Source organism: Cinclus cinclus, chromosome 3 (genome assembly GCF_963662255.1).
Source record: "Cinclus cinclus chromosome 3, bCinCin1.1, whole genome shotgun sequence".
Classification (NCBI taxonomy): Eukaryota; Metazoa; Chordata; class Aves; order Passeriformes; family Cinclidae; genus Cinclus; species Cinclus cinclus.
Window position 1 is genome coordinate 62,320,386 of NC_085048.1, and position 26,215 is coordinate 62,346,600.

The 26,215-nt window shown below is 42.0% G+C and overlaps 1 protein-coding gene across 1 annotated transcript; it reads left to right on the top strand.

The window, feature by feature from the left end:
- TXLNB (taxilin beta) lies at window positions 1-26,215 on the top strand. Its single transcript, XM_062488907.1, has 9 exons — window positions 1-403; window positions 2,318-2,409; window positions 6,168-6,338; window positions 11,872-12,066; window positions 13,682-13,801; window positions 18,888-18,962; window positions 23,045-23,137; window positions 24,247-24,342; window positions 25,424-26,215. Exons 1-9 carry the CDS (start codon window positions 1-3, stop codon window positions 26,213-26,215), a joined length of 2,037 nt encoding a protein of 678 aa, XP_062344891.1.

Here is a 26,215-nt window from a genome sequence, read left to right on the forward strand (position 1 = left end):
ATGGAGAATGACCAGTCTTCCAGCTCACTTGGGCAGGACATCCAGGGGCAGAGTGGGGACAATCCTGCCCCTGGCCCGCCATCCCCTGCTCCAGCCCCCACAGAGCAGCCAAGCACCTGGCCCGAAGCAGCCGTGTGTGACATCTCAGAGGAGTTGAGCCGGCAGCTGGAGGACATCATTAAAACCTACGGGTCTGCCACGAGCCTGATGGAGAAGGAAAGCACTGCTACAGGGACCGACAGGCCTGAGAAGGGAGAGCCAGGCAGCTTGGATGATGCAGAGTATGAAGATGGAAATGAAGAGAGTGAGAAAGAGAAGCTGGCTCCTGGGCATGCTTCCAAAGCAAAGGAGCCCAGCGGCAACAAGGAGCAGAAGCTGGAGAAGAAAATCCTGAAGGGACTAGGCAAGTATTTACATATTTATACAGTCCCTCTGCAAACACTAGTAAGAACTCCCTGTCCTTGCGCTCTACCATGTTAAGTTTCTGGTGTGGATGATAGGGACCTCCAGCTACCACTAAAAATTACAGTGACCATTACAACTTTTCTATAACTGATAATTACTTTTGGCACTACCCAACATGTAGGCTATATCAGATATTAGTTCATTTAAAAAAAAAAAAGTTGTATCACGCAACAGTGATGTCCTGCTGGGCTGCCCACATTTGTTAGCCAAAGCTGTCAGCCCAGCGACACCCTGCACAAAGTCACTTAGATAAAGGAAAACATAGCCTCTCGTTTGTGCCTTAGTGAATGTTTTCTTCTCCTGTCTCCTCAGGTATGATTATTCACTGGTCACAATAGTAATAATGGTGCTACTATGTGGCATGGGGACCTGCAGAATAAATTTACTGTCATGCCCAGGTTATTTTTCATTTACCAAACTCCTGGACTCATCATTTAATATACATTAAACAAGCCAATACGTTTTTTCTCTAACACCTCAGCCCTGGCCGGGCTGTCAGCAGAGCTAGAAAGAAGTCTCAGCAAGCTTTTGTATAGGTGTACTTTCTGCCGGGCAGCCACTAGAGAGCAATGTAGTTACATTCCAATCTAATATAGATGTAAATTATTTCCCTTCCTACATTTAACTCTAGCCAATCTTCAAGCCTCTCCTTTGCATGAGAACCCAAACCTAAATGAAGACTAAACCTAAGAAAAGAAACCACTACAGAACATTCTTACAGACAAAGATCTAAGCATGGGACACAGAATGGATTATTTTCCTCAAAAATTACTCAAATGTCCAGAAGAAAATTCCTCAGTTTCTATTGCCTTGGCTTTGGTGCTTGTACCTCAGCAAGCTCAATGTAAACCCTACCAACACACAGTTCTCCATCTGCCCTTTTGACAGCTGGCACCAGGATTTGATTTTAGCTCACTTCCACTTCTTTATGCTGATGCTATAAAGAGATTTAATGTGAATAAAGGATTTTCTTCAGAGACAGTACTCCTGGACTGCACTAGACGTGAAGAAGAAAATGTCCAGCCCAAAGCAGAAAACAAATTTTGACTCACAGCCTCAGGAAAGAGGAGTATTTGTCCAAGCCCCTGGGACCACAGGCACCCTTACCTCCAGGGATGTCAGGAATATTTTATATTTGATGAACAAGCAATGTTGAAGCTCCAGCTCATACCTGGGGCTGAAATGAAAACCTAGAGGTATCAGAGGAGAAACAATACCTAAATGGCTGTTCAGTGATTTACTCTGCACGCCCAGAGTACCTTGTGTATCTCTGATACACAAGCTTTCTTCACCAAGTCAGGGAACTGATATACATGAGTATCACGTAGCCCAGACCTGGCTGGCAGCACCTACCACTCTCTGTTTACTTCCACACCACAGTCTCTATATCTGACTTAATATTCTTGATGTCTTATGTGGGTTGATCAGCAAAGGAGCTGAGCACACCAGATTTGATCCACTTTCACTTGCAAAGAGATCTGCTCCTGAACTTCAGGTTCTAGGCCCTTTCTGTCCTATTTCAGTCAAATGTGCCATGTGTCTGACCAAATCATGTTGCAAAAACATCGAATGAAAATCAGACTACATGGGACAAAAGCATTTCACAGACAATGCTTTTGTTAGAAAAAAAGCACATTCTGAGGTCAGAAATGGAGGAAATTCCTAGCATGTTTGTTCTTATGGGGCAAATAAAAATCCAGAAATGTATAGCAAAAAAATATACCTTTCCTTCCAAAATGCCTCATTTCACCCTGCATTTTTACAGACCCATGCATCAAACAACCTATTTCGTAACAGTACATCAATTACAAACTACCTCTAGCATCAAATCTCTGCTTCCTCTTTTTCTAAGGAAAAGAAGCCACCCTACTGATGCAAAGTTTGAATAAGATGAATACTCCAGAAGAGAAGCTGGACCTGTTGTTTAAGAAGTATGCTGAGCTGGTGAGTACAATGTTGGCTCTTTCTGTACAAACTGCCTATACAAGGAGGTATAAAAAATACATGACATGCAGCATGGTCAAACCTCACGTACTGGTAGTGTCTGTCCTGGTAAGTGAATACCAATACAATTGTCATGGTCAGAAAATTATGGGTAAAAAAAAAAAAAAGAGAGAAAAAATAAAAAGTGAGGAAAACAAGATTTGGGTCAAAAAGTTGATAAGGCAGAATATTTGTACTTAAAGCCAAATCTACCAAACTGACTCACACTGGAGACTGGTGTCTAGGCTACTTCCTTTACCTCCTGCAAGGAGCTTTGCATGCTTCTGTTGTGGGTATTGCTTTAAATTAATATATTGGTGATTTTATCAAAACGAAAATAATACAGGACTCAGTATAAAACTTCCTATATTATGAATCAGATAACAGACAACTGAGACTAATCATAAGAGAAGCCACAGAACAATGAAATGAAGACTCTAAGCCCCTGCCACCATAATGTCACCCCTGTGACAATGCTACCTACCTGACTGTTCTTTCCCCACTTAAAATGGGTTATTTTCAGATTAAGGGATTTTTTTCTTTGTAGTCAAAGGATTGAATGACCATAAGCTGTGGAAATCTTACAAATGACAAGGCTGCAGCCTTTTACACTTTACGGAGTGCTGAAAAAAGTGTGAAGCAGAACACTGACTTGGTAATTGGTTTCCTGCACAGATGTGTCCATGTCTCATCATAATGTGAAGTGAAATTTAGCTTTCCCATTTTTCATTAAAAATCCTCTGATTTCATGAATTTGGCTCAGACTGTTCATAGTTTATCTCATGCTTAAAGGGACTTCATGCTCACAGATTAACAGAAATAGTTCTTCTTCCTCTATAAAGTGCTCTCCACTGCATTCAAATGGCATTGCAGCACTGTATAACACAGGGGCCATATTGCCAGTAGCCCATGCAGGAGAAAGGTGCTAAAACAAAACTACTGAACCCTTTTTTTCTGACATACTGTGCAATGTAGCTAAAATAAATCACTCAGTAAATACAGCAAAAACCTTGTTGGAGACAGCCTTACCCTGCTCACTCGGAGTGGCTGAGGTGATTAATGGCTTGTCAGCAGCTGGCTGTAGCTGTGACCTCTCTCCCTGCTCCCTCTTGTCCATCCCCATCACACACTTCAGATCACGTCTTGCTTTTGATGGTTTGTTCTCCAGCCAGATCAGCTCCCTGCACTAGTGAGCCATGTGGTGACACCAGCACTTGTTGCAGCACAGCTGAGGGGAAGGTGTAGCCATGTCACAGATGGAGCTGGGTTCTGGCAGTGGCTTCCCCTGCTTCAAGCAGTGTTGGGGCTGGCTGTAGCTGAAGAGGCCACCCAGCAATGTTATTTCCCTGCCAGCCCCCACCCTGGCACAGTCTGTATGACTGTGGGTACACAGTGGGCTGGAGCACGGGCTGGTGAAGGTAGGAGCCATGCCAGCAGGGATGGGGAAGCAGGATGGCACAGCTATCTGGGCACAAGCTCTGCCATGCTACTTGCCAACAGAGAACATTTCATTCACTCAATCCGGTGTGTTGGGTCAGTAAAGCAGACTGTGGTTTATGACAGCTTTCGTTTGCAAGCAGCTGTTGCAGAATTGTTTATAGCTGCATTATTTTCAGAGGTCCTGCAAGTCTCACAAGTGCTGGGCGCAAGAACAATATGCTAATAAATAAATATGAGCTCTGTCATTGTCTCCCATTGCAGTAGGATCAAGATAAAACTTTTTTTCCTAAATCGACTGTTTGTCTAGGTCAGCTTTCAAAAATCAAAATCCCTTCTATTTGCAGTTACTTTTAGCTTCTATTTCACTAATTATTCTTAAAAAAAAAATCATTAGGGACCCTTTCGGCATTCCTATTTACCAGTGAATTGCCTTCTTCATTACAAAACACCATGTCTTAGATATTATTGAGAACTTTGAGATGTAAGTTTCTAGTGCAAGTAATATTAATGGGGAAAAAAGCATAAAAAATGCTTGGAAGACTTCTCATGTCATGATTAAGACAAACTTTATTCTGAGCCCCCTATATCAAGCACAGTTTGAGTGAATCACAAAATTTGGATAAATCATTATCCACTCAGCACAGGCTGTGCATGCAAAATGTGAGGCAAAAAACCACTCTTTATGTTTTTCAGAGGAAAGGAGAAGGGGACAAAAACAAGTTTATGACGGAGAAAAAGATCTCACCCTTAATTACAGAAAAGAAATTTCTTTTCTACAAAAGATTATTTCAGCTAGTGCAGCTTGATTAGATGCAAAAGCCCATATTGTGATCAATAGGAGAAAAATAGACAATGCACATGTTAAAAGTTGGACATAAACTGTAAATATAGCCTAAGCTGGTGAGAGCATTGTTTTGTGGTAAACTTAGCTGTGATTTGATTAATAATACACAGAGCTCTCTACTGTAAGCAAAAATTACTGAACATCTGCAGAAAACAGATGAAAGTGTTGTTGAAAGTATGTTGAAAGTATGCTGCTCTTGACTGTCTTGTTTGGGCTGCACATCATTCCCCAGTGCTCACAGACTTTCCCAGTCATACTGGGGTTAATTAGTACAAGAGGTAGCATATTGTTAGGTAATGTAGTCTTAACAGCAACAGTTATTATTAAGGTTCGTATGTTTAAGCTCCTGTGCTACTGCTTCTCAATCAGAAAACATCTGGACTTCAGAAATTCCTTGCAATCACACCAGTGATGCTGAGAGGAGGGTTACTGTGTGTTGGATCAAGAGATTACATCATTAAAAGCTTCAGGGGTGAAAGGCTCCTTTGACCTGTTAGGGTGTTAATTTACCATACCAGGATTTTTTTTTCCCAAATATCCAGTGATAGGCACATGTCAAAAGAAATGGCCAGGCTGTGCAGGGATTATCATTAGCAGTTTTGTTGCTAGTCCTCTTTGCCCTCCCCAAATACACCCTGCTCCCTACCAGCCTTCTAGGGAAGGCAGGAGCTATGCACCCACAGAACAGCAGGCTCCCAGGGGAACATCAGGGTCTGTCTGTGTTTCCTCCAGGAATTATATAGAGACAAAGAGCCCAAAAGAGGTTTGATTCACTGTGATCCACCCCCACTGATGATAGGACCTCCAAAAACACAACTGACAGATGCTCTCACATGGTCCTGTGAGCCAGAGGAGCAAGAGGAGGTGCCACGTGTCATTTTGGGAAATTCTTCTCTGAAGAGAATTCTCCTTCATCAGCAACAAAGCCCCCACATGAACAATATTCCTGGTCTCCAGCACTTCTGTTGTTTTTTCCAGCAGGTTCCTGAATATTTAGGGAACTGCTTCTTTTTCAGGAAACTGTAAAATAGAATTAGCAACTACTCTATCACCTCATGATCTGGAGAAATCTCACCACATAAAGCACTACCGACTGCTCTAGTTCCAAATGTTGAAACAAAAATTAAAACTTCACAGATGTCCTTCAAAGAAATACAAACCAAAGAAGGAAGAGCTAAAATGGTGTGACAAGAATGTTAAAAATCATGTTCACCCACCCAAGGTACAGCACATTTAGGACTGTTGCAACAAGAAGGCTTGGGAATCTCCAGGTTCCTCTCTCCTCTCACATTAGTGCTGGTAAATGCAAGAGATTTCTTGAGGGGTTACGAAAGTGTGAAGACATTCTCCAAACCAAAAGAGTTCATTTTATTTGCTATACCTCTTTGTTTCATTTAAATCAATGTTTTCCTGTTTTAATCCCCGTTTTGCCCAGCTTGAAGAACATCGTGCTGAGCAGAAAAAGCTGAAGTATCTACAGAAGAGACAGGCCCAGATCACCAAGGAGAAGGACCAGCTGCAGAGCGAGCACAGCCGAGCCATCCTCGCCCGCAGCAAGCTTGAGAGCCTGTGCAGAGAGCTCCAGAGGCACAACAAGAACCTCAAGGTGAGTGGTAGCCTTAGCACAGTGTCCAGCAGTGGGGGGAAAGATGGTGTTGACCCCTTCCCATCTCCCTCTAGTACCAAATCAAAAAGAGTTTTGCATTTGCACATGCAATATATAATTGTGCATACGCTCTAATATTGAGGTCCATTTACACCAAAACCCCTTTATTTCTCATTTGGAAAATCCCAGCACTTTTGGACACTGGGTTTGCCCACACTAGCTCTAAGCCCTCCTTGCATTATTAGGGAGCTCAATGCAGAGAAGAGCAGGGGTGCAAACAGACCAGGTCCCTCAGAGTGCAGATGCAAATGCACGTGGCATGGACAGAGCCACAGGAACAGCAGCTTGGCTCCAGTGGACTCACAAGAGGCTGGTGGGTGTTCTCATGTAACTCGAGCACTTGGACTTTTTCAAGTGGTTTGTGAGGGTCAGCCAATCGGGACATTGGCCTCAAGACGCCAAACCTCAAGACAGGAAGAATGCCAACGTTATTTGTGGAAGTTGTTTGGATTACAAGGATCAGTTAAAAGAGAGAATTTTCAGGAGTGTCAGAAGGCTGGGATCCATACATCATGTCTGCCAATTGCTTGGTGCATCATGCCATTTAAATGTGAAATTTATAATATGATTATGCTCCTTGGAAAAAAAGTATGTTCAAGAAGAATATTTCTGCTGTGATCATCCTTTTTTCTCTGAGTGATGGTGTTGGTATTAGTATACAAAGGGCCTCTGGTTTGATCTATTCAAACCCTTTCTTTATGGGGATATAGTTATGTATAGAATCACACATAGGAATTGTCAGCAGCAATAATTCAACCTAATATAACCTCTATTACTGGTAATGCATTTTCATTCATTTCCACTGGCTAAGGAGTGGGCCTTCAGGGTCTTGCTCTGACTTTCATTGTGTGCTTGTAAGAATACAGCTGGGAGAGGGAACAGTCACACATGCACTCAAACTGTCCCCTAGTAGAAGGATAAAAGCAGTTTAACAGATAGGAAAGCCAGAAGCAAGTCTCTCTGTGCTCAGTTACAGTGTGCTCAGCTCATGCAGAACTGGTAGTGTAAATTAAATTTGTTCCTGTCATTTGTGTTAGACATGAGCTATTCCTCAATATTGATCTACAGGGATTTACCAGGCCATGTGTGGGTAAAATCTTTCAAAAGAAATACAGGCCAGTTTTAAGGTGAATTAAAGATACAGTGTACAGTGTTTTGCATAGCCTTAACTGACATTCCTAAGCAAATCATATCAGTGGAACAAATCAGCGAAGACTGATGCATTTAGAAAAACTAATTCTATTTGGAAAATATATTTGGAACAAATTTTGATTAATTTCCTCACATAGTTTCCCAGCTACTTTATCCTTATTAATCTTACTACTAGAGAGTATGATTTTTGCATTCTCTTTGTATATAAATACTTCCTTACACATTTCATCTTTACAATTATGAAAGTTTCTTTCCAACATCTTGTTGCCTGTTGGATTGTTTTATTTTGTGATTAGGTTCTCTAAATAAATCTATAAGTTTCAGATTCAGTTCTTATTTTTATCCTGCATCTTTGCCAGGTGAGCCAGGGAAGATACCTGAGGTGATCTGGTATTAGGAAAAAGTGTTCAAATATTCATCACTTCTTTCTAAGAATTTGGAGACTTTTCAAGAAGCCCAGAATAGTATCTTTCCTCTGGTTCCCGTGCTATCAGTGTAGAAAAAAACTCCAAAATTAAATAAAACAGTTAAAATATACTTGCAGAACACATGAGAAATAAAGTAATAAACAGAGGCATTCATTATCTTTATCCAGTTTTGTCTCTCTAAGAATTCTAGCCTAGTTCTTTAAATATTTGTCTTTATGCTTTAGCTCCTGGAAATCTGTGAATGCCCATAGACTCATGTTCTATTTATTTGAGTGTGATTTTCTTTCACTTATTAGTGTACTGAGAGGGCCCAAAACCAGAAAATCCATAAAATGTTATTTTTAAAATTTTATGCTTATATATTTTTACTTTGGTTTTGGCAGGATAGATTCATAATATTTTAGTGCTTGGGATTAGCAGTTCTGATTATGTTTCAAAATGTGGAAAACAGAAACTAGGAGATTGTGTCATTTCAATAGCAAAGGAGAAACCTGGCCTGCCCAGAACAGAAACCTCCTCTGATTTACCATGTGGTACATTATATGCACATCACGTCATGTAAATGTCATCTTCACTCATCTCGTGTGTGGAATTCCCATTAACTGCAGATCCGTGCAGCCAAGTGGTGATGAATATGCAATGCAGAACTGCATTGAAAATACACAGGGCAGATCAGAGAAGAAAAATATCTGGTTAGTATTGGATACCAGCCTCAAATTCTCACTTATGTGTAGTCCAGCTATTCTGATTATTTCCTTGCAGTTACACAGATGTTTAATTCTCCCTCCAAGAAAAGCAGAATAAAGGTTCGTGAAATAGAGGAATGTGTTCCCACTGCAATAGAGAGCTGCTCTGCTAAGAGCAACAGCAATTCATTTCTCTGCATGGAGTTCATGTTCTGCCAGTTATCTGACAGTTTGGTACCTACTTAGCACCCTGTAGAGACATGGACATCTCAGGTCCCTGGTCCTTCCTGCCACCAGGCATTAAGCAGTGACTTTCAGACAAATGTCACAAAAGTCAACAGCTTCAGTTATGGGCTCAGCTCCAAACTGGCTCAGACCGCGGTGCCTGGGAATGAAAAGCACAATTCATTGAAAAAAGGATTCCTCACTCATATCATCTTGGCTGATAAGGCTTCAGCAGACCAATAGTCTTCTGGAGCTGCCCCAGAGAGGCATGAAAACAATTCCAGAATCAATCACACTCTTCTGTTCGCAAATGATTTCTCATTCCTGTGCTAAATCGCAAACTGCAAAATATCCTGTCTTAATTTTAACAAGGTTTTATTCAATGCATTCTTACATTCTTGGCAGCAAAACATGAGAGCAAAGACAATATTGCACTATGACAAGAACATATGTTTGAAAGGGTAAACATGAAGTGCAGAGGTTCCCAAAGGGCAGAGAAAAGAGAACAATTGTTTATGGCTGGTCTCTCGGTGCTGTAGCCACACTGTTGTCCTTCTGCCCAGCCAGTTCCCCTCACTCCCACCCACCCTTAATCTGTGCCTGGGATCTCAAGGATTTAACAAGTGAGGGCCTCTGAGGAGCTCTCCAGGAAAATACCCTTCTCAAGTATATTTTTCTCCAAAGAAGAACGCATACAGAGATATCCCACACCCTCCAAATAAATGCTTGCTGGCTCAGTATCTTTACACACGAGTCTTTGTATTGTCTCTGTGCTCTGTATTATACCATTTTTCTACCTCAGAAGAACAGGAAATAAGATCTTCTGAGTAACACATATGCATATGGCTGGGTTTTTTACATTTGCATGATTACTAGTCTCAGGATGTCTCATTTCACCTTGTAACAGAACTGTTTGGTGTGACATGTGCACAATCCACCTTTTTTGTTTTATATATTTATATTAACTTATTACTCTGGAGAGCTTTAAATCACAGTAGTGACATGTTACAATGCTACCTGTGTTATAAGAATAAAATGTTTTCGAGGAAGGATGTTTTGAAGCCATAGAAAGAGGACTTCAGACATGCAAGTTCAATTTCTCACTCTGACTTCTGGAAGTGAAGCACCGGGTCGCCCTTCTGCCTGCTCAGGGCTGCACCTATGTTATGAAGAACTAAGAGGCATGAGGAGTTTTTTAAACTGTGTATCTTAGAGATAAAATGGAATTCTGACTTAATTGAAACTACCTAGGAATTCAAGTCAAATTTGGAAAAAGTTTCAAATAAAAATAAAAAGGATGATGTTGTAAACATGCCCTTTCAAAAGAAAATTAAATGTTTCCTTTTGGGAATGCTGAAACTGTAGATTTAAAACACCTTCTGAGCAGCATTTTTAACTCTACTTTGGAAGAGCATTCTTCTGCTAAAAGGATTTAAACAAAAAATACCTACAAACAGCTCGATTGCTGGTAAAGCAAAATGTTTCAAAAACATTCTCACTAACTGAGAAAAAAAAAAGGAGAGCTTCTCTTTTATCTTGCTGCAAATTTTCTGTGTGTCCAATTTCCACACCTGGTGCTGAACCAGGACCCAACCCCCAAGTCATTTGCCCAGCTCCACATGAAATTCTTCCTTCCTCTTGGGAGGGAGAGCCCTTCTGTGTTCACATTTTGTATTTCTCTGTTTGTGAGTACACACACAGGTTCTTGTGTGAACTGCAGAGCACGGCAGGGCTCCGTGGTGATTTCTGTGCACCAGGGTGTTATTAATGGGTCCACTGCTTTCCTCCCATCATCCAAGGTGTTGTCATCCCTATCACTCCCCGGACTGCAAAAGGACAAACATGCCCTACCTTGAACAGCAGCTGTCCTAGATCAGGCTTGCTTTGTGCATGCTAAGCAGAAACTGGGTCATTTGGTATTCACCTTACTTCCTGAGCAGGGCCTGAATCAACACCTGCTATGTCACATTCATGATACAAATTATACCTTATTAGAGTCAGCTAAGGCTTTATTCGAATATATATATAGAAAATATCCATATGCAGTGCTACCAGAGATTTTAATGCAAATTACTCTGCTAGTTGAAACTTTATTGGAGAATGCCATTTGCATGCTGTGGAGTGAGTTTTACCCATGGTCCTGGCATGATTTGTAACTACAGCAGATATGGTCCTAGCCATTCTGTATCAGGATTACGTTCCCCAGAAGGACAGACTGCCCTGGAAGAAAATGAGGAAGGAATAAAAATAGCCTGTACTTCTGGATCCAAAGCAATTAATCCAGATTCTTTCTGCATTGTTTTTTACATGAACAGATCTAAAACAGAACTTCAATAGGGAAAAAGTTTGAATCTGAATGTTTGCTTTGATACTGTAGGAAACAGCTTGCAAGCATTCCTTGAATTCACTAGCTAGTAAATTAATGCAAATGTTCATGTCAGTTAAAAAGTTAGGGAAATAAAATTGAGGAATTGGAAGGGATTCTTCAGCAAGTGATGGATTTCTTTTAAAAATTTAAATCCCAAAGCCCTTGAAGTTGATATGAAGTTTCCTTGCTAAAACGGGGCATTGTAAAAGGTGATTTTTTTAATTCAGTCAAAGAGAATTTTGATAAAAGAGCTTTTGACTGCTTCCACTAAATATCTTTTTCTGAAGCAAAAGCTGTGGTGCAGTATTGTGAATCAAAATATGTATGTATGTTCTCTCCTTCAGGCTTGCTTTGACCTGAAGCTCTGCTCTACATCTACCTTTATAAATGCAAATTCTTAGTTCCTTAATTTTTTCAAGGCCACTGTGTAATTTGCTCTGTAAATTTAGACTCACGCCTAATGCTGGAGCAGATGAAAGCAAGAAAATCTCCAAAGAGGAATGCAAACACGTATAATCCTTCAAAGGGAAGCCTTATGCAACTCTGAAACAGTATTTTTCTGGAGCTGCTTATTATGCCTCTCACTTACTGTGTTCTCTCCCATTTATCAACAGGAGGAAACAATCCAGCGGGCACGGGAGGAAGATGAGAAGAGGAAAGAAATAACTAACCACTTCCAGGGCACACTGAGTGAAATCCAGGCTCAGATCGAGCAGCAAAGTGAGAGGAACATGAAGCTCTGCCAGGAGAACACGGAGCTGGCGGAGAAGCTGAAGAGCATCATAGACCAGTATGAGCTGCGGGAAGAGGTGAGCGGTGCCCTGGCTGTCCCGGGGAAGCAGGAAGCACTGCCAGCAGCCTGGCCACCACTGGGGTGTCTGCCAGGGTAGCCCCACCATCGCCCTCGGTGTCACACAGCGCTGTGCCTGCAGCGAGCCCTCCGGTCTCTGCGGCTATGGAATTGCGTGGGACAGCGCCCTGCCCGTGGCAGCCGTGCCGCTGCAGGGAGAGGGCTGAGGCACCCGAGCAGCGAGACGTGCCAGATCTCTGCTGAGCTGCCCCAACCCCGTCACACCTCCCCCAAATCCCTGGGCACCTCCCCCGGCATCCCTTTCCTCCTTCCAGCTAAGCTCCCACTGAGTACATCCCAGCTCCCATTTCTTTAGACAGCCTGTTCTGCAAGTGACAGCAAATACATTTTGTTCCCTCCGGAAGCAAGTTGCTGAGAAGGGCTCTGATGTTAACTATTTGACGCTTTCCCAAAAGTAGAAAATTAGGATAACAGATAAAGGAGACCCTTTGAATTGAAATAGATTTTTTTTTTTTGGCAGGCTCACTGTGATCTAGCAGATAGTAGACAGATGGGAAATTATTCTTTCTGTAAACATCAGAATTGGCCAGAAAATTTTGACACCAGAAAAAAATCCTCCAGTAAAATCCCAAACTACCTTTTTTATTTTAGTTTATGGCAAACGTCAATAAATAACACAATGGGTCTTTTTATAGTTTCTAAATACATTTACTGTGAGCCTCAGTGCAATCAGACAATGTTATTGTACTGAATAAAACATAAGTTATCTGTCTTTACAATCTGGAATGACTGATACAATACCTGCTTTCCCAAATCTGTTGAATCATGTATGAAGTCCTATACTAAATGAAGGAAATGTACACTCCTCTCTTGTGGTGTCTTTGAGAAGAAAATATAAACCAGAGAGAGACACTCAGAATAATTGCTCCTGTGCATTTTATCTAAGTACATTAAGAGTGAAGAAGACTATCAGCAACACCCATCTCCTAAAAGTCACCGTGGAGGCAGATATTTTACAGGCTAGAGGAGGCCTCTGGTTTGTTCGGTATTATCTCCAGATCCCTACTCATGTCCTGTCATCCAAGCCCTCTGTTGTGCAGGAGTGGCCAGACTGAAGGGAATGTACTGGGCTTGTATTTACACAGAGGATGTCATGGGCTGTGCATGTGCTCCCAAGCACTGCAGGTGCAATGTATCTACGCCATCATCCATACTGTGGCTTAGATCCACTGGCCATTTAACAGCTAAAAAAAAAAGTGTGTCCCCAGCATATTTATTATTGATGAGCAATTATTTGATCTTTAGTCATACCAAATTAGACTTCATATGTAGACCATAGAACTGGCAAAGATGCTAAGGCTTTCTTGGCTTTTTCTTACAATAAATCAAAATCGATAATGTACACCAGTTTCCCTTCCCATGCTAATTCTGGCACAGTTTGTTCTTATCAGAGCTGTAATTTCTTTAGTAATTGCAATAGATTGAGTGTCTTCTTGTTTTGCAATGATTTTGTCTTTTAAGTCTTCCAGTAAATAGCTGTACATGTATGAGCATGAAGGTCTATGTAGATAATTAAACCTGCACATTCAGCAGATTTTTTTTTTTTTTTACAGCACCTTGATAAAATATTTAAGCACAGAGAACTTCAACAGAAACTGGTGGATGCCAAGTTGGAACAGTCTCAGGAAATGATGAAGGAAGCTGAGGAGCGACATCAGAAAGAAAAGGAATATGTACCTATCCTTCTAATTTGTATTTTATCTAGCTTTAGGCCAAAACAAGCCCTGCATGCTATTTCACTAATATATTCAGGTCCAGTCGGGGGTAGGGTAGCAGAGAAGTTTTTATAGCTACCACCAATGCTCCATGCAAAGGAGCAACTTCTGAAAGGCTGCTTTCATTGGCATTTACAGTTTTAGGAGTATGCTGCAGAGCAGAGGGTTAGAGCCCAGACTGCTTCAGCCAACTCACTGTTACTGTGCAGTTGGTGCATCGTGATGTTGGGTCAGGTGATGCCACTGGTTTTCAATTGTCGCTGGTGTTTGATACTCCATCTCCCCAGGCAATGCATGCACACATCTAAACCATCAGAGAGGACACCAAGAATGTGGGACTGAAGTGAAATGACTGAAGGCTGCTATTCCCACAGGTTCCAAGGCTCCCCAGGCATCCTGCCATGGATCCACTCTTGCCAGTGGAGGAATCCACAGGAGCCACTTGCTCTTACAAAGCCTCCCCTTCTCTGTTTCCCTCCCTATACTGGTTTGCCAGTGCCTCTTTCAGGCAGGCAGGCAGAGTCCAGGTCCATTTAGCAGCTTTGTCTGCTCTTCCTCCCTTTCTGGAGGAGGGAGGATCTCTAGCAGGGGGTCAGGGAAAAGAGGTCCAGGAGGGATGTCCTCTGCAGGCACAGCTGGCATGGGATGAGGACACTCCTCCATCTGTAGTCTCACACATTCTGTGACTCAATCAGACTAAAATTAGTTTTCTCAGACTGCCTGGTATTTTCACAGCAGCCCTCATACTTACAAAGGATCGGAGTTCAACACAGGCATGTGGTCCCTCCTCTCAGTGGAGGCAGCAGCTCTCAGAGGGAGTGACAGGCTCTCATCAGCTGGAGGAAAGCTTTAGTTTTCACCAGTCCTCCAACTAACTCAGGAGCAGCATGAGGGATTTCTGTAAAGAGAGGACATTTATACCTTCCCCATATCTGGAAACAGATATATTAGCACAAGCATGGCTCTAATGAGTATCTTAAAATACTCAAAATAGATGAAAATATGTGGCTCTAAGGCTTGTGGTTGGAGCACAAAGGAAACACAGAATACACCTGCTACCAAAAACAGCCCATAAGTCCATTTATCCTCTTTCTCTGCACTGATCTTGCAGCTGGAGCATCCACTCCTGCTCAGCTTTACTCCCAGCTAAAGAGTGAAAGTGAAAAGGAGCTGGGGCTTCTCTGTGCAGATCTGCATATCACTGCATGACAATTTGTAGTCCAGCTGACTTATTCCCTTTCACTCTGAAACCTACATAAAGCCAAACCCCAAAATTTCATTAATGACCTTTGATTCTTGGCAGATTTAAACTCCAGAAAACTCCAGATGTCCAAGAAATCACTTACAATGGCAAAACAAATATGGATTTACTTTATTGATGTCACTGGGAGTTCTGCTAATGAGTACCAGATTTCAAATACTGAGGGAAAAAAATCCTCATACCAGAAGATGCAAAAGACTAGGCATTGGCTCTGTGGAAAACTGGCATATACCACCTTGTGTCAGTGACATTTCATGCTGCACCTCTCAGAACATGAGTTTTGGGTCTGCTTGTCACCTGTTACTCTCCCTGTTTTAGTCAAAACTCCTTTGTGTATATTATCCAGAACTGGTATGCACAGTCTTGGTATTTTCCGTTCTTTTAAAGCACTGAAAGTCATCGCTGTTTACAATTGGGAGTGGAAGATTTTCTTTTGGGCTTTGCTGTGTGTATGAAATAACAGGTTTGAAACCAAGCTACAAAACCTTTACACAGCGGGTGTATAACAGTACAAAGCACAGCGTACAAAGAATATTTTTCTCATTGTCCAAATGAATGCTTAAAAATCCTGTCCTTGAGGTAGGCTGGTGATGTACAGCTAACATCACCTCCAAGCAAGGTAGATTTAGCTGCAGAAATTAATGCCAAAAGCCATGCAAAGAGTCAAGGCTTAATTAGGTATGTCACGATTCATCACAGGTAGCCCAGCACCCAGAGAGCTGGACTACACTCGGCTTCCACCTCCACCCTATTGATGTGCTCTCAGTCCCACCCACCCAGCTATTGTACTAGTGCCTGTGGGAGTAATATATATACATGTATGTATGAAATCAAGGTGCTTTTGATGGAGTTCTCTTACTCATCTGTAACTCTCTCCAGCTCAGTAATGTGCAAAGTTAGAAGAGCTTTCAGAACCTTTCTCTCCACAGAATTTGCTCATTCCTGTGCATGACCTTTGCTGCAGGATTTTGCAAGTGTTCTTAAATGAATTCTTTTATCTATTTGATTACACTTTGAAGGCTCACTTTGATGCCTTCCCATGTATTTCTTCCATGTGGGAATCTTTGCCCCTATGCAAAACTTCTTTACCTCAGACAATGAGAGATGTTCCCTCTTGCAGAGCCTGTAGACCTCAAAAGGAGGTCATTCCCTTGCTTGCACAGTTCACTCCACACATGCATCAAAAATGAAATTCCCTATTGAAGCAGCAATGGTTCGTGTGGCTTCCACAGAGGGACAACTTGACCTAAGGATGCAATTTTACCACCATCCCACAACTGGTCAGCACTACTTGTACTTCCTCTCTCCCATAAAAGACTTGTAATACAAAATTTGATGTGCAATTAATTGCAGTTTAAAACGTGTGGCTTTCAAGTACATGACTGCAAGTTATTGGTCAGATTTCTACATAATTGGAATTTACAGAGTCTGACAGCAAAAAGAGAAGCTTATTTTTCATTAAGCCAGCCCCATGACTGTCTGGGCCTCCAGCAGCTATCATAGCTCTAATAATAAAGTGCAGCATCACCACCCTTCACTAAAGTGCTGCTCTGTAAACACCACATGCAATATTTATTCATTTCTTGATACTTCAGCCTCCTTGTTACCACTTCATAGTCTATTAATAAATGAATCAGTTCTGATTCATTTTTTTCCAGCTCGGTGTTTGCAGATGACCTCAGGCTGTGTAAGAACGTGTGCTAATTTGAGCAAGCCTCTCTGCGGCTTGCTTCCATTATAGAAGAGTTTATCAGCTCTTGGATTTTTACTGACTGCACAAGTTATGTGGGTTAATAAGAGAGCTATTTCATTAAGAGGTAAAAGAAGCAGCTTTTCTTTGCCTTCTCTGTCCATCTGTTGTGCTGTGGCCAAAGATATAGTGCAGGAGGTGGGACCTTTTCATTATTCCAGTCACACTGGGTATGGAGGCAACCCTAGCTGGGATTAAAGCAATAGTCCAGTCCTTAGAAGTAATGACTTGGCTAAGGACTGGGTAGCTCTGAAGGCCTTCAAAGCACTTTTCATTAAGTCATTCAAACCCCATAAATTCTAAGAAATACTCTTAAAAAGTAGATATCAAAGAAAGGTGAAACTTAAAAATCCATATTTCATCCAAACTTTAAAAAACATTTTCCTTTTTTTTTTTTTTGCACCTGTAAAGCATACCCTCTTTTGAGAAAATAAATGCACAAACCGATGCTCATTTTACTGGCAACTCTTTTTACTGGCCATGGCACAACTTATTTGAAATTTTAATCAACAAGTTCTGATGTGATTTATCTCCATGGAACCAAACATCAAATTAAATTCTCAAAATAAATATTAAGAGGCAGGTATAAAACAAGTGCAACATGTCATTTCTTCATAATTGAGCTGTAAAACATTCTTGTCTAGGAAACTTTAGATGGCAAAAATTCAGTTGGACCAAATCAAAAGGCCGAATTGATGGAAGAAACATTTTTCTAGAGCTAATATATATATATATATGTTTATATATGCAGCAAGTCTAATTCAGACAGTCTCTGTGCCACAAACAGCTGGAGGCAGTCAGCATTTTAGGGTTTGTCCTCAGCTCTTTTACCAGGAGGTATTTGCATAGTTTACAAGCGTTATTTCCAATAAAATGGTTAGAATAAAAGTTTTTACTGGGGATCAAATACATTTTCTGCATGTGCTTCTACTCACCTTTCACTTCCAGTATAAGATCCACTAATGTACACAGTCCTTTTAATTTTCAATATATTTTCAGAGCCCAGCTGTGCTATTTTAAATACAATTTACAGTACAATTTAAGTTCAATTTAATCCAACAGAGCAAAATCCTGTGGTAAAATGACTTATTTATGTCTCATCTCTCAAGCTATCATTAGCATTCTTTTTCTAAAATATATTTGGCCTGACTAATAAAACACTTTATAAATGTTTGGTAGACGATAGGGACATTTCTTTAACACTCTGGTTAACGTTTCCTGCTTTCAGATTAAACCAATTGCTAAAATATTACTGTGTACTTTGGATGTGCTGACTCAGAACTGTAGCTAGGAAAGGTCTCTGCACAACTAATTCCTACAATTCATTCAGCCTTGTCCAATCCTCCACCTGCTTTATCTGCAGCCTGCACATCAGAATGTGATTTCGCCAACCACCTTCGAGTAGGCAAGCACACCTTCCCAGGAGAAGCCAGGAAAGAAACTGCAGTCAAGCTCCTCCTGGGCTGCCTACTTAACCTGAGGCATTTATCACCCTGAGCTGGAATTTTCCACTTGTCAGTGCAAACAGAGCCCAAAGATAAGAGACAGGAGTAAATGTATGACATTTACTATGTCCTGGCTTTCTGAAAGCTCACAGATTTTTTTGATGGAGGTCTGGCTGTGACCGTACCCACATGCTAACTCATGGTTATTAATGTGAAAGGAAGTTTGCTATTCACTGGAGAGCAGGAATTTGGCTGGAGCTGTGCTGAAATGAATGTGCCAGAAAGTATTACAACCATTCTCTAGAAGTCTGGTGAAGATGTGGTTAAATACCACACTTTTTATAGCTCACTGCACACTTATTTCCAAGTAGGTTTTGAACTCCTATTCAAATATGCCTTTGTAACAAAAATAGCCGGTCCCATGTCTCAGGATAACACTAAATAGTCTGCCTTGCCTAACTGCTCTAACTATATTCACCTGGAAGTTAGATCACTCCCTGTCACAGTAACATGAGGAGCTGGAGGATGAGGATTTCCAACTGATAATCTACGGACCTAACAATTTTCTCTCTGCTGCCCAAAACACAGCTCCTGAACCAGGCTGCAGAATGGAAGCTCCAGGCCAAAATGTTAAAGGAGCAAGAGACTGTCCTACAGGCACAGGTGATGTAGGAGAGGTGATTGCATGGTGTGCCTTTGTGTGCCAGTTTTTAACCCATGAGGCACATCCCAGGTAAAGTATCCAAACTACTTTCTGTGTATTCCTTCTAGCCTCATTCTACATCCCATAGACTATTGCAAGGGAAGCAGGTTATTTTCAAGCCAACTGTAAGGTAATGCCCACACTGCAAATCATACTCTCAACATGTGGGGAGAGGAGAGGAGAGGAGAGGAGAGGAGAGGAGAGGAGAGGAGAGGAGAGGAGAGGAGAGGAGAGGAGAGGAGAGGAGAGGAGAGGAGAGGAGAGGAGAGGAGAGGAGAGGAGAGGAGAGGAGAGGAGAGGAGAGGAGAGGAGAGGAGAGGAGAGGAGAGGAGAGGCCTTTTTTTTTGGAATTTTTTTGGTATTTAAAAGAGGTTTATAAAGATGGAGAGAGATTTTTTATTACCAGGGCATGTGACAGGACAAAGGGTTACAGTTTTAAAGTGTAAGAGGAAAGACTTCTTTTACATATGAGGAAGAAATGCTTTGCTGTGAAGATGGTGAGACACTGGAAAAGGTTGCCCAGAGAAGTTGTGGATGCCCCATTACTGGTAGTGTTCAAGACTGGCTGGCTGGGGTTTGAAGCAACTGGTCAATAGAAAGTGTCCCTGCCTAAGGCAGGAGGATTGTACTACATGATCTTTAAAGGTCCCTTCTTTCTGACCCTAATCATTCTACAGTGCTGATTTTATGAGTGCTTACAGTACTCAGCCATAGAACAATGTGTGTGCCTTGATTATTCACCATTGCTACCCTTCAGGCAGGCTTCAAATACAGCAAAGCACTGAAAGTACATACGTATCAGGAAAGAAATTTACCAAACTGGAGCTGCTGTGCCCATATGCTTTTCTGGGCTGGGGTGCAAAGGCAGCATTTTCATTAACTTTAACAGGGATTCTATTAAGGGCTTATAGAGAGGGGTCTCCAAGATTTCAGTGCTCAACTGTAATTTGAAACTTTCAATAAAATAAAATTACTCACCAAAATTACACCAGGAGTCAAGCTGGAGTGAAAGGCAGTAAAACCAAAAAACAGGCAGAATATACTACACTTTGGGAGCAATGCAGTAATCACCTTGAATAATCAAGTGAGACCTTGAATCCATGAGTAAGAACACTAGATGACATCAGGAAGAGAGAGTACCAGTAGATTGTTCTCAATTTAAGAAACAATTATGTAGATTCTGCGACCCATCTGTGAGAAAGGTTCCCCCCTTGAAGGAGGTGGTGTCACACTGTCAGCCCCTCTTGCAGCTGCCAATCCCCTCACCCATGAGGAAGCACCCTCCTAGCCCTCGCTCGCAGTTAATCATACAGGGAAATTCTTCCAACTTTTTCCTTGCAGATGGTCTAATCACTACTTGTTGAGCCATCAAGAAATGCCAGTGTTACACTGATAACCTGGAAACATGTTAAGAGGGGTTTAGTTTTTCATGTGGTTTTCTTAGAGGCTGAGACAAGCTGGTGGCACACCAAAGAACATCATATAAACTGCTGCAGACTATAGTCTGACAGGTTCTACAATCAAACCTCAAAGGCCTCCAACTTGACTGCAAACCTGCTCCAAATTTTCTCAGAGTGGTTTTAATTACTTTTATGTTCGACCAGAAGAAAAATATTTATGCAGGCAGACCTCCATAGCCAGTTTATTGAAGCTGGAGCTACTGATAAAAACTAGAACCTGTGAAACAGAAAAGGTGTTTTTAGAAAGTATGAATCAGACAAGCCTGTAAAGGCATTGAGAATACCTGTGCCCCTTGCAGACTTGTGCAGACAAAAATTACATGATTCACTTCCTGAAATGAAACATGCAGTTGCTCAAGTGTGAGAGCTCTGTCACTTACATATCAGCCTTCATGTGGAATTACAGGGATAAATAACATTATTCATATTATTTTTTAAAAATTTTATTATTTCTGGTATGGTAGCACCAAAGGACCTCCCTCATGGACCAGATGCTATCGTGCAAGTGCAGAACAGAAAGAGCATAAAGAGCTCCTTGATACAAAAACCACAAAGCAATAAATAGATATTATGTGCCATCTCTGAAAGTGTTCCAGGACAGGTGGATGGGACTTTGAGCAACCTGGTCTAATGGAAGTTGTCCCTGCCTATGGCAGGGATGGTCTTTGGGGTTCCTTCTAACACAAGTCTTTCTATGATTCTATGATTCTATGATTGAGTCTATGATTCTATGAGTCTATGAGTCTATGATTCTATGGTTCTATGATTCTATTCCAGCACTCCAAATGGTGACAGGGATCTGGAACCAGCTGAGGAGGTACACCCAAATTCTGGTAGTGCTTCCTAGGATGCTGCACACTCTCCCCAGGCATGATGCTTAGACAGACTATTTTAGCTTCATGCATTGAAACAAAATAAAAAGGTAGAAGCCAGCCGAGACCTGAAATTTTTTGGTAGCCAGCACAGTGCAACCACTAAGCCATGGCAGCCAAGAACATAAGGCCAAAGGAGTGTCCCCTTTGTAGCATCCTCTCAGCATGGCAGTGCTGAGAAGCCCCCACTGCCCAAGGCCTTGCACTCACAGCAGTGCTGCCCCCACCCTCCCTGCCCACACAGTCCTGCTGGATGCAGCAAGGGGGTCCTTGTCTCCCTGACCTCAGAGCACAAGTGCATGCTCCTAGTGAGCGGCATCTCCCAGCCACTATGAAAAAATTCATTTATTATTCAGTTCAAATTGCAGAAGCTATTCTTAGTGTTGTGGTGCTGCTTAGGGCCCCAGCTGAGGTCAGAGCTTGCCCTGTTCAAACTTGAAATGTTTTTGACCCAATATAAAAATATGCAACGATTGGAAGGGAGGGCAGAGACAGAATTGAGGTGAGCTATTTTAAAACAGATCTGGGCTAGGAGCCTCAGTTTTCTGACTCCTACCCCTGCTCTGTCACCTGGCTTTTGGATGTTCAGGCATTTCTCCTTAGAGCTGTGATGTCTCTTCCAAATGTCAACGTTCCACTGATACACTTATCAGTGTCCCACCTAGGATGTAGAACTTGGGCTGCTAAAACAAATCCCTCTGAGGTTTTGTTTGTGCATAGGTCATGGCTCTGGCTACAGCCTTGTATAAATACAGACATGCAAGCTTCATGTCAGCTAGCTCTGACATTGGCACCACAGGTTAACCTTCACCCAGCTCCAAGGGGAAGGGCTGCAGCCTGTACCCTCCTCTCAGCCTCCGAGGCTCTTACAGCCCAGGTTCTACTTGGCTGGAACCCTACACCTGTGGCTGTGGCAAGGGGCTTGAACCAGCGTGATACGTAATATAACCGTACCTGATTTCAAAGTCAGGATGAAACCCACCCCACTATTAGCAACAATTTCTAAATCTTCCTTTCCTCAGTAACTTCACGGTAGTGTCAGGGGAGAAGGTGAGTTGGCTGGCACCACACTAAAGAAAAGATCCAAGATAATCCTTTATCCAGACCCCTGCTGGTGTGAAACATGAGGGCAGTCACCTTTCACCCATACACTGGAATACTGCAGGTTGCTCTTGACCCTCCCAGCTCTGCATCCACCCTGCCTCAGCCACCACATCACTTGTGGTGAGAGTTGCCAGGCTGCACGGATGAATGATCCTGCACAGCATCAATGGTTGGACCAGCTCAGGTTAGTCCTTGCCCATGGAGATGGGCCAGGGATCAAACCAAGGAAAATGTTTTCAGAAGTCATGACATCTGCAGAATTACTTTTCTTCTGGACACCCTGTATAGGGATGCCACAGCTGCAACATTCAGGCAAATAGGGCATCCATAACTCCCAGGTCGTTTTAAAATCATTTGCCTGGCTCTTTCTATTCTTACTCAGTTTATCTTCTTGCAATGGAGGAATCATAATAGTTTGCAACCATAAGAAAATGCATAGAGTTTCTGTTCCGTGATGTTTGTGCTTCATGGTCTCCAAACAGAAGCTAATTTCCACTTTTAAACACAGTACTTATTTTATTATCTTCTACCAAAGTAGAAGTTCACCATCTGGAATGTTCTGAAATTACTGAGGTTTTTGGGGGTTTTTTTTATATGTTAATACAGATCACTCTCTACTCTGAAAGGTTTGAAGAATTTCAGAAAACATTGGCCAAAAGCAATGAAGTGTTTGCCACATTCAAACAGGAGATGGAAAAAGTGAGTAGGAGCTCATGCCTGAACTCTCTAATTGATACTTTCCATTTAGATTTTGATATTTCTTACTCTAATAATTCTACCTGAGATGGGACAATTTCTGCACATTTGAAGAATAATTTCATCAACATTCAAATAAGATTTAGGACACACTCAACCACAACCAACAGCAGGTTAGATTTCAGCTCTGCAAGCTTAACAGCAGAAAGGAGAGTAGAAAACTCTCAATTTCAGCTAAAACTGAAAATGCCTGGAAGAATAAATATTTTATCTAAAATCTATTATGGTGGTTGGGTACATATCCATAAGACATACCAGAGGGGGAGTCTGGAGTCACATTTATCAGACATTTTCCCAGGAGTGCTCAGAACCTTCTGGATGACTGATGTTGGTACAGAGAGTTTGACATAGGTTACACATCTTTCCACTAGAGTGGGTAGGCAGAGCTGAAGCCCACCAAGCCCTTTACACCATGTGGAAACAGTCCAAGAGACTGGGGCTCTTATTTCCTGTAATGAATGGGAGTTAAAAACCAAACACATCTACATACTTATTGTAAGTGCTTTCATAATAAACAATGTTCTGCTCTGCCACCAAGGCTCAAGATCCTCATGCCCTGATTCAGGCAGCATCTAATAATTCTTCACAGAGAGTTCTGCCTGCAGAAAACCAACAGGAAAAATGGTGCTATTTAGCTAGTGGTTTGTTGTGGAGTATAGAGGCGTAACTAGTCTGGGGGGAACTTCCCTGGTCTTGAGGGCTCAGAAGAGCCTGTCTTTAACTTCCCAGCAGTCTAACACTGTAGTCTTGTAAAGAGACAAACAGATTCCACCATTTCTTTGCCTTTTGTTTTTGTGATAGTTTGTATGCTGGAAGTTGGCTACAATCAACCGGTCCTACTTTTGGGACTATAGACTAGAGGCTGAAAGTGATATAGCAGCTACTTCAAATGAAATCCATCCCTTAACATAAATTATTACTTAGCAGAGACACCACAGCTGCTGGTAGCAGAGTTATGAGTAGGGCCAAAGACTTGAATAAAGTGGCTGCCCTAGTTTCATCTTCAGCATGGAATTTCTGTTGTGATTCGGCTTTTCTTCCCGATTCTATAGATGACAAAGAAAATGAAGAAGTTGGAAAAGGATACTGCTACATGGAAATCCAGGTTTGAGAACTGTAACAGAGCATTACTGGACATGATTGAAGAGGTAAGCAGTCTTTCCCATCTCAAGATACATTTTTTCCCCACATAAAGCTTTAACTAGGAGATGAGAGAACCTGAAAATCCCACAAGTCAGTGAAAAATTTCTTCTTGAATCTAGGGATCTTTCTTTCAAGCTACCTTGATAATCAGATGTCTTTAGAGAAAAAGACAGTCCCAGCTGGTAGGGCTTTTAGATTGTGCAGGCATCCACTACATCCATGATAAACTGAATTATGTAACTCTGAATTTTAAGTTCTCTAAAAATGGGTGATTCTGAATGCTCTCCCATAGAAGCAAATTGGCATTAGCTCACATCATGCTACTTTCTGTATAAGAGCATCCACCCAGGGAATTAATGTGTTCTAGCTAATGAACTTTAAAATCATGCCTTTCATTAACTTCCTATGTAGTCAGACTCTAAGAGTCAAAAGCAAGTACTGTGTCTCACCATACTTTCAAGTGCGCTGTCCCAGGGGCATTGCAAAGGAAGTTCATAAGCACATTGGAACTCATTCAAAGAAGATAAGAGGCTGCCTGAAGTTTCGCCCCAAACATATGCTGAACTTGGACCAGATCTTTCTGGTTAGCTTTGTAGCTCTGTGCTATTGCTATTTTTATTTTTATGGATTTCTGTATCTCTTGTTTCCTCACTGGGTGTAGAAAATGTTCCAGTTCAGGATGCTCTCACAGAAAAAAAATATAAAGCAGCTTGTTTTCCTCCAAATTCACATCCACACCAACCAAAAGTCCAAGTAGACTTTTGATTGCTTATCGGTATGGACATCCACTATGCTTTTCTATCTCTCCAGATCACCATCAGGTATTCCTGCAAATATATTTGAGTGAAATTGATCTGAATATGCATCCAGAATGTTAATACCCTGTAGTTACAGGGATGAATTTCCTCTTGAAGCTTTGGTCCAAAAGACCGTAGTTGTTGAAGAGCAGTTGGTGAAAGCCAGCTACCCGGCAACATCCTCTGAGGGCTGCTTAGATCTCAAATAATTTTCTAATTGCCAATTCCACTAATGAATTGCATGCATCCAAACTGAACCTGTACCTTTACTTGATGTCTTTGACTACAGAAAGCCATGAGGTCCAAGGAATATGAGTGCTTCATGCTGAAAATCCAGAGACTAGAGAACCTTTGTCGTGCTCTGCAGGAAGAAAGGAATGAATTGTACAAAAAAATAAAGCAAGCACAGCTCCCAGAAGAGGTGAATGGAAATGGCATCTTAGAAGAAGAAGACGAAGAAGATGATACTGAAATGACCCCTTCCTCCTCTGAGCAGGCAAGCATTGAGAGTGACAAGAGGATGCTGAAGCAGCTGGCTGAAGCTTTCAGGGTGTCCCACAAGGCAGAGGAGTCCATCTCAAGCAACAGCAGCAATCCAGAGACCTGTGAGACTCGAACACATAATGCCATCCTGGTGCCACAACCCCCCACTCCTCCCACTCCACATTCAGAGCCTGGGAATAACTGTGAGCAGCCCAGCACGAGCACACCACCACCCACAGAACACACACCAGCACCCACTGATAGTATGACAGCACCCACTGAGAACATGTCAAAGCCCACCAAAAGCACACCCTCACTTCCAGGCAGGATGCTAACACCCACAGAAAGTGTGCCAATGCCTCCTGAGAGTGTCCTTGTACCCACTGGGAGTATGCCAATACCCACTGAAAGCATGCCAGCAACCCCCAAAAATGTGCCAACACCCTCACAAAACACATCTCTTTCTCTTGGGAATATGACAGTACCCATTCAATGTCCACCAAAAGCTGCAGAATGTGCAGATGACCCAGCAGATAGATCTGTCCAGGGTGAGTCTGCGGAGCAAACAGGGGACACAGACATGGAAGCAGTGGATTGA

Excerpts from the sequence above, each read along its gene's own strand:
- TXLNB (XM_062488907.1), top strand. The coding sequence starts at position 1 with ATGGAGAATGACCAGTCTTCCAGCTCACTTGGGCAGGACATCCAGGGG. Across the intron at positions 6,339-11,871 it reads GGCACAACAAGAACCTCAAG|GAGGAAACAATCCAGCGGGC; the intron begins GTGAGTGGTAGC and ends ATTTATCAACAG. Across the intron at positions 12,067-13,681 it reads AGTATGAGCTGCGGGAAGAG|CACCTTGATAAAATATTTAA; the intron begins GTGAGCGGTGCC and ends TTTTTTTTACAG.